The sequence below is a fragment of the Papilio polytes genome, unplaced genomic scaffold, assembly GCF_000836215.1.
Source record: "Papilio polytes unplaced genomic scaffold, Ppol_1.0 DF823901.1, whole genome shotgun sequence".
NCBI classification, from domain to species: domain Eukaryota; kingdom Metazoa; phylum Arthropoda; class Insecta; order Lepidoptera; family Papilionidae; genus Papilio; species Papilio polytes.
In genome coordinates, this window is record NW_013525303.1 from 127,500 (window position 1) to 138,944 (window position 11,445).

An 11,445-nucleotide genomic window follows, 5' to 3' on the forward strand; every position below is an offset into this window, starting at 1 on the left:
CCTTTGAGGGATCTAGTTTGATATGCCGCTTCGAATAGTAATTCCCTCGGATGTTTGGAGCCCAGAGATCGTAGCACAAGTCGGATATCAAATATGCCAGTCCAGCTTGCGGGCCTGAGTCCATGAAACTGTCAGAGCTCATGAGCAGACCGTGCATTAGAAGTACTGGTGGTTTTCTGTTCGGACCCTTGCAGTTTTTGCCTTTAGAAATCCTGAACATCGTTAAGATGTAACCGTCTTCTGTTGTAACCGTGTGCTGCTCCGAGAGATAACCATGTTCGATGGCCATTTCTGTAAAGTTGGAAACTGCATCTAGAGGATATCCCAGAACTAATTTCAATTCTTTCTCCGTCTCCTCGCGATTGTCACCGAGAACATTTTGCAATAAAATTAAAAGAGTGATGACGCCCGATTTTGCAGTTAAAAACATTTTAGTGCAATAGTCTCGAAATGCAGTTGTCGTGATATTTATAAACATTTCTATCTTATTGATTAATTGTGTCGTTTTTGTGAGTTATATTATTTGATTAAAGAACTGGTTGCAGCCAAATTGTGCAGTTCCAATTAATTATTCATGCTAATGATTTCGATGTAACTTAGATTAAGATTTGTGTGATTAATACATGTGTGGATTTAAGTAAGCAATTGTCGAGTGAGAATTATGTATTGATACATTGATATTGTCAATTCGAGGTACTGTTTTTTTTAATCGCGGGGAATGAATGAATTAGTGGGTAGCCCGGCCTTAAAAAATTTCGGCCGGACTACCCACTAAACCCCGCAGTGTTCTCCGTCGCGCAACCGGGCCGTGGCATATACGTTAGTTTATCCACGACCCGGCTAGGGGGAGCCCCTTGGTATAGTATCGACACTACATTGTTGTTGTCAATTCGACTTACTGCCGTTAGGTGGCATTAGAGCGGATCATTTGTGATAATTTTTAAGCATTATGCAAAAGTTAACCATTTTTGAGTGCTTATGGTTTTTAAATTTTTTCAAAATAAGTAAAAAATGCAACTTCAATCTTAATTTTTTCTTCGGATTTATAAAAAACTTTAATTTTATCATTAGTAAATTATTAAAAAACCTAACTATGTTTAAAAAAGTCTTGATTTAATGTGCAAATAAAATTCACTATCAACTCTTTACATTTTAAAGCCAGGACAGTTTTATTTTGTAATAAAAGTTCTTATCAATTTATATTTTAACGAAATAATTTATTTATCATCTATGTGCTGTAACGTCGCAAATACTGCGTTATCTTTGGTAATGTACTGTTAGCTGTAAATTGACTAAACGTCACGTCAAAGTGAGTCCAGAGCGGATCCTTAACATAGAAGTGTTCCAGTACGTTTGGTAGTTTGCTGGTAACCCAGTCGACGTCAGCCGGCGTCGCCAGACCATCGTTGTACCCGTTAATGATTACAACGGGCGCCGTCACTCGACTGAGATTGTAGGGTGGTGGTTGGACGCTACCGTAGGTTTGCAAGTTTTTATCAACGCCGTAATCGAAATTCTGAAAGGTGTCAACACTAAGACCCTGTCCGTACCAGGCGAAGTTTTTTATTGACGTGCCTGCTGGGAAATGACCAAAGAGGTCGCGCATAGTCTCCGTCGTTACGGAGCCGGGGTGAGAGGCATCGATTAATGACAATATAACCCTGCAGATAGTGTTTGCTGCAACGTAGTCCTTACAGATGAAGGCCGCAATCTCCTGCACGATCCCGCCCAGCGGCAAGGCCTCGTACTGACCGGCCTGATACAGCACTGGCAGCGCGGCAGCGGTCGTGGCCAGCAGCAGCCTGGTCACTTGCGCCTTCATGTTCGTCTGCCTCGAGCTTGGCTCCAGGAGTATCGCCACACCAATTTTCTCATTGTACTCAGGTCTTTCGGCATTCATTATGAAGAAGGTGCTGCAACCCTGCGAGAATCCGATGTAGTTCAGCTTCTTAGACCTGGTTTTACTCAGAATATAGTCAATAAAAGCTGGAATATCGTAGTACCCAAACTCCAAGTTGGAGAAGTCCCAGAATTCACTATCTCTTGCGGGATCCAGTGCGATGTGTCGTTTCGAGTAGTAGTTCCCTCGTACGTTGGGGAGCCAGAGATCGTAGCAGAGGTCCGACACTAGATAACCGAGGCCCGCCTCTGGCCCTGCGTCTAGGTACCCATCGGAGCTCATGATCAGTCCGTGCATGAGAAGAACTGGAGGCTTTCTTATGGGTCCGTTGCAATTTCTTCCTTTAGTTATTCTAAACATTGTCAATATGTAGCCATCATCAGTTATTACGGTATGCTCTTCGGAGACGTATCCATACTTTGTGGCCAATTCAGTAAAGTTGGCGAGTGAGTCAGGAGGATATCCCATTAAAAGTTTTACATTTTTTTCTATGTTAATATCACAACAAGCATTGTGTAATATTTGAACTACTAGGAAAAGCGTAGACCATGTTCTAGGTAACTTGAACATTATTGCAGCATTCGGAATAGATTAGTGGTATTTAAAACGTGCTTATCAGCAAGTCTAGTGTAAGTTATATGTTCTGATAGTGAGAGCGATACTGAAATAGAATAAATTAGCGTATTGACCTACAATTATCTTCTTTATTTATTTCATTTAGTTACCATCTACTACACGGTAAAAGTAGAAAATGTATGTGTTTTAGAATATTGAAAAAATCCAAAATGGTGAGTAACTCAGCCAGATTCGTTTTATCTCTTTAATTACTATATTTCTTTAAATATTCACTTATTTTGGGTAATATGTATTTACTGGTTAGCCGACTGTAAGTCACGTCGAAATGATTCCACATAGGTTCCTCCACGTAAAACTCCTCCAAGAGATTGGGCAGTTTGCTGGCCACCCATTCGACGTCGGCTGGAGACGCCAGGAAGTCATTCCTTCCGTGGATTATCACGATGGGCACATCTACCGAACTTACATTAAAAGCGGGAGGCTGCACACTACCGTACACTTGCAAGTTTTTGATAGTACCGTAATCGAAGTTTTGAAATGTATCAACGTTTACAGCTTGGCCATACCAAACCATGTTCTTGACGGAGGTCCCCGCAGGGAAATGGCTAAAAAGTACTTTAACAGTGTCCGTCTCTATGGAGCCAGGATGAGGAGCATCTATGAGGCTGAGCGCCAGCCTGCAACCTGTGTTGGCGATAATCGTATCCTTGCAGAGGAACGCAGCTATTTTCTGAATAACTCCATCCAAAGGTAAAGCTTCGTACTGTCCGACATCCATAAGTAAAGGATAATTCAGTAAGTAAGTTTCACAGAGCAGCCTGAACAACTTTGATCTGGTGTAGGTTTGTCTCGAACCTGGCTCCAGCAATATGGCCACGCCTGTCTTATTCATGTACTCTGGTCTTTTGGAATTCATTATAATGAAAGTGCTGCCCCCCTGCGAGAAGCCAATGTAGTTGAGTTTTTCAGACTTTGTATGACGCAAAATATAATCAATGGAGGCGGGGATGTCGTAATATCCAAATTCTAAATTAGTGAAATCCCAGTAATCTTTATCTACATCCGGATTGAGTTTGATGTGACTTCTCGAGTAGTAGGTGCCTCTTATATTGGGAAGCCAAAGATCGTAGCATAGGTCTGAAATAAGGTACGCTAGACCGGCGTTGGGACCTGAATCCATGAAGCAATCTGAGCTCATTAGTAGACCGTGCATCAGGAGAACTGGTGGTCTTTTAATCGGTCGTCTGCAGTTCCTTCCCTTGGTCATTCGAAACATTGTTAAGATGTAGCCATCTTCTGTGACGACTGTATGCTGCTCGGAGACGTAACCGTGCCTCGTTGCCATTTCAGTAAAGTTTGAGAACGAGTCATGTGGATATCCCAAAGTAAATTTTAACTGCTTTCCTATATCTGTCTGTATTCCGAAGACATTTTGAATTAAAATAAATGACAGGGGCAGTGTAAAACCTGTATTTGTTATTGGCCACATTATTGTACTAAGCGTAGTCGAAATAGATCGCTATTTAAAAGTATTCCTATCTAGTTGTCTAATAGTAAAGTCTATTACAAGTAATTAAGATTACATTTACGTCTTGCGGAAGCGGTAGACAGTAAATTGTCGTTTTCGGATCAATTTGTTGTCTAAATACTTTTGTTATATAAATAAATTAAACATAGGGGATCGTGCAGTCCATAATTGATAAATAAGTGATTTGTCGGTTATGCTTTCTAACGCAACCACAACCACACAGAAGACATGCGTGAAGTGGGAACAATGCCGCGTTCGGTTTCGGATATCTATAGGCAGCGGTCGCTTGCTTTCTCGACAAAAGTAGATGGCTACTAGCACTTTTGCCGACTTTTATATAAAAACATTTATAATAAGTACAACAATAACATGGTGTTACCATTTCTTATTTGGCGAAATAAGCACACGCAGGGCAAGTTTTATCTAACATCCATTATAGACTACCACCAGGTTACCGGGTCTGTTCTTGTAGGTCGAACTAGATAATGATAATTAGAAAAAAATGTTAATGAAACAAACAAATGTATATCAACGACTGTTACATATGTTAAAGGTAATTAAGTATGTCGCAAAATATAGAGCAGCAAACCTAGATAATTGGAAATACACAAAACAAAAGCAAGTAAACAATAAACAAAGCTAATAAAATCGTAATATTCAGTTATTACGCTACACTATCGCACAACTAAGCAGTTACCCAGTTTCCCAGACTAAGCAGTCTCGCTTTGATTCCTATGAGCCTCTATCGAGGTGTACACTACTCGATTTTAGTTGTGCAACTAAACAGTCGAATCGGCACCGAAACAAGCGACAATCGCACAACAGTTGTGTCAACAACTCAAAGGTATGCGCCTGCTCTATGTTAATAAAAATAAATGTTGTCAAAATCGTGAAAAAAATATGAAATCATTACCTCGTATAAAAGGAATATGCATAATGCATATGTTTTTATAAAAAATGTATTATTTGTAATTGTCCTGCAGTCTACCAAAGTGTCAGGGCCGTCGGTTCAAACTCTGTATATCAAATCATTCACAAAAACTTAGCAAAAAAATATTTAATCACCGTTGCATTTAAAATTTAGTCATAATGCATATATCTTTCAAATGTCTTGTTTAAAAAATCGATTTTTTTTACTTCAGAAACAAAATTTACTCACACGAAAATGTTTTGCCGATGGCCTTATGACGTCACGTGTAAACAGATGAATACGGAAGGCGGTTGGTTAGTTGAAGAAGTCATGGGCAAACCCACACGACTTATGTGTCATGTTTGCCTAAAGTTAATACAGTTTTATTGTGGAGAGGAATACAAGCGAAAAAAAGTCACGTTTTATACCATTATTTGTTTTTTTTCTCGTAAGTGTCCAAAAATAACATAAAACATCTAAATATAACATTACTAAATAGTTTCTATATTGCGTAGTTTTATGCGTCTGATATACGAAGGCCGTTCGCAGCAGGCTTTATAATTATCATAAGCATTAAAATAACTATTTTGTACGTGAATATTGTCTTTTGTGGATTGTTTGTCATCTTTGATTAAAAAAGTCAGTTTTCAAATGTTCAGCTAAAATATGTCCGTTACTGGGAAACTGGGTAACTGCCTGGAGAAGGTAGACGAACTCTTTGGGTGTAAATTATCCCAAAAAGTGCTAGTAAAGGAAACCATTGCAACTATTTTATTAAAACAGTCATCATGTACACGCAACATGCATTACAATTTGTATCCTATTTACGCAGATAAATTTTCGTAGTTTTAAGGTTTTAAAAAATGTAGTTAACATGTTATTGTAGTTTAAATACATGCAGTTATCAATTTGTGTCGTCCATGTAGATTTGACATTTCGTTTAAGGTTAAATTAACGAATCAAAAACGTAAAAACTTCCGTACTTTTTATTTACTGTCCTTAGATAAATATTCTTTTATTTTAGGAAACATCTTTTCTTTTAGATGCTGGTTATATATTACATCGAGATGGTTCCAGAGTGGGTCATCAACATAATACATCTCTACAAGGTTGGGCAATTGGCTTGATAACCATTCCACGTCCACTGGCGACGACAGATAGTCGTTTTCGCCGTGAATTATTACTACTGGTACATTTACAGCCTTAATATTGTATGCAGGTGGATACTCCAAACCGTATAATTTTAAATTTTCCTCTCTACCATAATCGTATTTGCTAAACCTCTCAGAAGTTACACGCTGTTTGTAAAATACCATCGACTTCACAGATGTTCCAGCAGGAAAATGGTCGGATAAAATTTGTATAGTCGGTATACTGATAGCTTCTGGATGACTGGAGTCGACCAAATACAATATCCATCTGCAAAATGTATCCGCGAGGATTTCGTTCTGGCACAAAGCGCCCGTAAGCCGCTGTAAGTTGCCTCCTTGAGGAAGAACTTCCAAACTCGATGCACTACTTATATAAGGTAGAATAGTTTCGTAGTATTTTGTTAATACTCTAAACATTATAGATTTCGTAGAATTCATTCTTGAAGCTGGATGCAACAGAATAGCGTGACCAACTTTATTACAATACTCCGGTCTCTCCGAGCACATTATGAGAAACATTCCACTGCCTTGAGAATATCCTATGTAATTTACCGTCTTCGATTCCGTCTTTTTTAGAATGTAGTCTAGTATAGCTGGTGCATCGTAAATCCCTATTTCATTTGGAGTAAAGTTCCAATATTCTACATCTATTTCTGGATTTAATTTTACATGTCTTTTGGAGTAATGATTCCCTCTGACGTTGCCGATCCAAAGGTCGTAACATTCGTCTGCTATGAGATACGCCAGTCCTGCTTCAGGACCTGAGTCTATCCAGGCGTCCGAACTCACCAGTAGCCCGTGCATCAATAGAACTGGAGACGATCTGGTTTTATCACAATTTTTACCCTTCGGTATTCTAAATACAGTCAAAATGTATCCATCCTCTGTCACGACAGTATGTTCTTCGGAATAATATCCGTACCGTGTTGTCGCTTCCGTAAAGTTGAAATAACTCACATTATTACTGGTAAATAATTTAAATCCTGCAAACGCGTTCTGTACTATTATCTTCAATATAACTAAGTATAACATCCACCAAAATATTCGTGACCCCATTATATTCACAATAATCTGACAGAACACATTTCTTGTACCGCTTGAATCACAGTTCACTTCAGTTTGAGCACTTCAATTAAATTAATTGTTTTTTGCTACTTGTGAGTTAGCAAACGCGTGTGATATCTCACGAAGCTGTGATAACAATGATCAACATAATAGGCATGTTACCAGACTATTTTTAAACTTTAACAGTTTACGATTACTAAGTATTTTTATTTTTATATTTTTCCCCAGTTAAACTGCAAATTATAAAAATCTAATTTGTCCTTGGACAATCTATCTCCAGATCGACAAATCGGTTTGTTGAAATTTATTATTGACGTAGAAGTCTGGTATGATTCATAAGTTACTAATTGTGTATTTTTTTAATTCCGTGCGAAGTTGAAGACGATAAATAGTTGTTGATAATTTTTTTATCAGAAGATCCGGTTCAATGTGAGATATCTATAATTCTATACTATTATAATAAAGCATAAACACACACTTCTTTGTTGCCTAAGATGTCAGCAATTACAGCATATTTTTGAATAATGCTATTTTTACTAAAAAGCCCTACACTTTCGTATTTTCACGTTATTAAACTTAGGGAGTAAATATCTTGGATAAAAACCCTAATGTGGGAAAGAGACCATAAGTTGCTGCCAACATCAAGAAAGCAAGGTTGCCATGGTTTGTCATCGTCACGTCATTTTGACATTTGCAAATGATAATTTGACACACGTAAACAATAAGATATTTTTCATAATTTTTTGCGAATGAAGTCACAGGGAACAGCTAATTTTTAAATAAATGTTAGAATTGTTGTATTTGAATTTGCATATCAGTTTATAATATACCCAGTGCAATTGCAATCTGGTTAAATTTACAATTATTCTGCAACATACATGAAGTCGTTTGAGATATTGTTTGTATGTTTTCAAATGAGTCATTACGTAGGTAAAGGCCAGTTGATAAACTTCATGGATTGTTGATTTGAAAGACATTTTTTATTCGAATTACGTCGGTTATTAAAGCTTTGTAATCAAATAATACTAATTCGACAACGCGAAGTTAAAATTATTCAATAACAAGACTCTTAAAACAAATTATTTTAAAGCAGAAACTAGTCTACATATAAAACAATTTACGTGTAATATTGCATGATATATGTAGATTCAGTTTGCGTCAAAAAAGGACACATTTATTATGATTTGAAAGCCTTTTTACAGCTTGATATTACAAATGATATCACGCCTGTATTAATATAATAGCAATTGTATGGTTCTGTAACTACTTCATTAAAACAAAGGGAGAAGAGATATGGTATTTTTTATTGAACTGTCCTTAACAAATAAAATAATTACAATATTCAACACCGTTCACAGAGTACATAATATTAACAATAACGGTTGATTAGTTTTTATAATGATATGTTTGTATGTATAACTGTGGTGGGCGTGGTAAGTACACGCGGGTGGAAAATTTAAAAACTGCTGGTTCTTTACTGAGGGCCAATGTCATACAATAATCATACGGTTCTTTGAATTGATACAAAGATTGACCTTCTAATGAGGTTAGAAAAGAAAAGAAGTCATCCTATAAACGTTTTTAAATTTTAATTTTAATTGTGGAATTAAAATAAACAATAGTGAGTAGCCTATGAGTTCTTCCAGAATATCCTCTACATCTATACCAAGTTTCATAGAAATTCGTTCAGCAGTTTAGGCTACAAACTTTAACAAACATCCATCCATCCATAAAAACTTATAACATTAGTATGATATTCAAAGTAAGCTAAAAAATCCAAAAATTAAACAAACAAATATTTATCAAACTCTTTATCTTGTAAAGGTCTCAAATAATCCTCGCAATGAACATATATTAGAATAATTTCATTATGACCTACTTAATTGTTTGAATTGCTGTGACGATAAGCAGCGAGATAACTGTAATGATATTTAAATAGCACCACATAGGCTCTACGGCGACGTAATGACGATGAGAGAGCTAATAGGCGCCGACGTGCTTCTCCGCGCGGCCCTCCTGGCTGTGCTGGCGCTGCAAGCCGCATCTGGACAGAATGCCACGTTGTTCAAACAAGATAATCTCTTAAGATACTACTCTAAGGATTCCCTTTCCAATTTTACCGAATTTACAAGTAATTATGGATATTATTCTGAAGAACATGTAGTGGTCACTGAAGATGGATACATATTGTTTTTGTTTCGTATACCTAAGGGGAAAAACTGCAATGGGACAATAGCGGAACCGCCAATTTTGATGATGCATGGCTTACTGATGAGCGCAGATGCGTGGCTGGACGCCGGACCTTCAGCCGGGCTGGCGTTCCTTCTGGCAGACGCGTGTTACGACACGTGGGTCGGCAACGTGCGTGGTAACTACTATGGAAGACGACACCGCAGCCTCGATCCGGATACCGATTCCGAATTCTGGGACTTTAACACCGAGCAGATGGGCGTCTACGATCTCCCAGCGAATATCGACTATGTGTTAAACCACACCGGGTCAAAGGATCTCATGTTCATTGGCTTTTCGCATGGTTGTAGACAGGTGTTCACGATGGCCTCGGAGACCTCAGGGTATGTGGACAAAGTAAGGGTTGCGATAAATTTAGCGCCAGCGGTAAGAGTTAAGTACACCAGAAGTATATCTATACGGTTGTTGACAGAATTTTATGCCGCAGTGTCACCGATATTGAAAACTCCACGACAACTTGAAGTTTTAGAAAAAGGCGGTTTGATTCAAACAGCTTCTGCTTTTATTTGCAAAGATAACGCGCTGGCGAGTACGGTTTGTCAATTGTTTTTGGCGTTAATAGATTCTTACGACCCGGGTTCTGTATTGCCAGAAACGATACGCTCACTGTTCGGCCACTTCCCGGCGGGTACATCAGCTTACACGTTAGCGATTTACGGTCAGGGCGTGATCTCAAAAAACTTTCAAAAGTATGACTATGGATTTAGTAAAAACTTGCAATTGTATGGTAGTCCTATTCCACCGCTGTATAACCTGAAAAAGTCAACGATGCCTGTGGTGTTGATTTATGGGAAAAACGACTTCTTGGTGGACCCGCGGGATGTAAAGTGGTTGTCCAAGCAGCTGCCCAACATGCTGGAGACATATGAGGTTGGTCGCACCACGTGGAATCATTTGGACAACAACTACAGCCAGTTCTCGAAGCGACTGATCTTTCCCAAAATAAATGAATACTTGCGTAAATACAGTACTCGTGTATAGCGTTTACTTTGATGTCATTTGTATTTCTAAGTGATTCGAAGTTTTTTTCGCCCAATTTTATTTTAATATAAACATGACTATACACTACATATTTATATTATTTTGAGTAAAATTATTTTGTAACATTTTTAAACATAAGTTATTGAACATTTTAAAAGTAGTAAAAGGATGAGACGGGTTGTTATGATAAATCTATACTATTATAATAAAGCGTAAACACACACTTCTTTGTTGCCTAAGATGTCAGCAATTACACCATATTTTTGAATAATTCTTTTTTAAATAAAGAACCCTACACTTACGTTACGCTTTAGCCTACATATTTTCACGCCATTAACTTAGTGTGTAAATATTTTGCATGAAATCCTAATGTGGGAAAAAGATCATAAGTTGCTGCCAGCATCAAGGAAGCTAGGTTGTCATCATGTCAAGTCATTTTGACATTTGTAATTTGACAAATGTAAACAATAAAATAAAAATTTCATAATTTCATGCGGATGAAGTCGCTCGGGAACAGCTAGTGTTGGTATAAAAATAAATCACATTATTCGAAAATCACCAATTCGTCAATTAGTAAATCAGTCTAAAAGTTTAGGGTTCCTAAACTAACTATTTTGAATGAATTCGTATCTTTCATCATCGTCATCATCATCTCCTTATCCTACTCCCGTAGCGGTGCAATAGGTTTTTGTCCTCCACATAACTCTATCATACGTCATCTCAGTCATCACTCCCTTTTTGATCATGTCACCTTTTACACAATCCATCCATCTCTTTCTAGGACTCTTTAATATCTTAGGTATCTATATTTTACAATTATGAACTGTTTAGTGGAGAGGCAGCTGCCCACGCCCATCTTTTTATCGTGAACTATGGCGACATAGTTAAGTATTTCTAAAACAGTAGCAATATTAAGTAAGCAGTAGTAAGTTAACGAGAGCTTATCAGTAATGACTTCAAAATGTAGAAGTTAAAATAGTTATCTAAGTATTGTTTTTTATTGATCAGGTAATTACTATTTAAATTACAATCTAACGTGAAATTAATTTGCAAATTGAGTAATATATATCAGAATTCCGTGAGT

At 37.4% G+C, this 11,445-nt stretch overlaps 5 protein-coding genes across 5 annotated transcripts in view; 1 reads left to right on the forward strand and 4 right to left on the reverse strand.

Annotated features, from left to right (window-relative positions):
• LOC106102782 (lipase member K-like) overlaps window positions 1–355 on the reverse strand; it is a 1,109-nt gene extending 754 nt beyond the window's left edge. The window contains exon 1 of the mRNA XM_013282365.1: window positions 5–355. Coding sequence (XP_013137819.1) covers window positions 5–289 — 285 coding nt within the window. The 5' untranslated portion in view covers window positions 290–355. The remainder of the gene's footprint in view (window positions 1–4) is intronic.
• Window positions 356–1,196: 841 nt separating this feature from the next.
• Window positions 1,197–2,512, reverse strand: LOC106102863 (lipase 3-like). The gene has a single exon (XM_013282459.1). The coding sequence runs from the start codon at window positions 2,468–2,470 to the stop codon at window positions 1,229–1,231; it is 1,242 nt and encodes a 413-aa protein (XP_013137913.1). The 5' UTR covers window positions 2,471–2,512; the 3' UTR covers window positions 1,197–1,228.
• Window positions 2,513–2,720: 208 nt separating this feature from the next.
• On the reverse strand, window positions 2,721–3,896 carry LOC106102783 (lipase 3-like). The gene has a single exon (XM_013282366.1). The coding sequence runs from the start codon at window positions 3,819–3,821 to the stop codon at window positions 2,721–2,723; it is 1,101 nt and encodes a 366-aa protein (XP_013137820.1). The 5' UTR covers window positions 3,822–3,896.
• A 1,986-nt stretch (window positions 3,897–5,882) lies between these two features.
• Window positions 5,883–7,253, reverse strand: LOC106102856 (lipase 3-like). The gene has a single exon (XM_013282452.1). The coding sequence runs from the start codon at window positions 7,119–7,121 to the stop codon at window positions 5,901–5,903; it is 1,221 nt and encodes a 406-aa protein (XP_013137906.1). The 5' UTR covers window positions 7,122–7,253; the 3' UTR covers window positions 5,883–5,900.
• Window positions 7,254–9,095: 1,842 nt separating this feature from the next.
• On the forward strand, window positions 9,096–10,361 carry LOC106102784 (lipase 3-like). Its single transcript, XM_013282367.1, has one exon. The coding sequence runs from the start codon at window positions 9,096–9,098 to the stop codon at window positions 10,359–10,361; it is 1,266 nt and encodes a 421-aa protein (XP_013137821.1).
• Window positions 10,362–11,445: the final 1,084 nt, after the last annotated feature.

Excerpts from the sequence above, each read along its gene's own strand:
- LOC106102863 (XM_013282459.1), bottom strand. The coding sequence starts at position 2,470 with ATGTTCAAGTTACCTAGAACATGGTCTACGCTTTTCCTAGTAGTTCAA.
- LOC106102783 (XM_013282366.1), bottom strand. The coding sequence starts at position 3,821 with ATGGCAACGAGGCACGGTTACGTCTCCGAGCAGCATACAGTCGTCACA.
- LOC106102856 (XM_013282452.1), bottom strand. The coding sequence starts at position 7,121 with ATGGGGTCACGAATATTTTGGTGGATGTTATACTTAGTTATATTGAAG.
- LOC106102784 (XM_013282367.1), top strand. The coding sequence starts at position 9,096 with ATGACGATGAGAGAGCTAATAGGCGCCGACGTGCTTCTCCGCGCGGCC.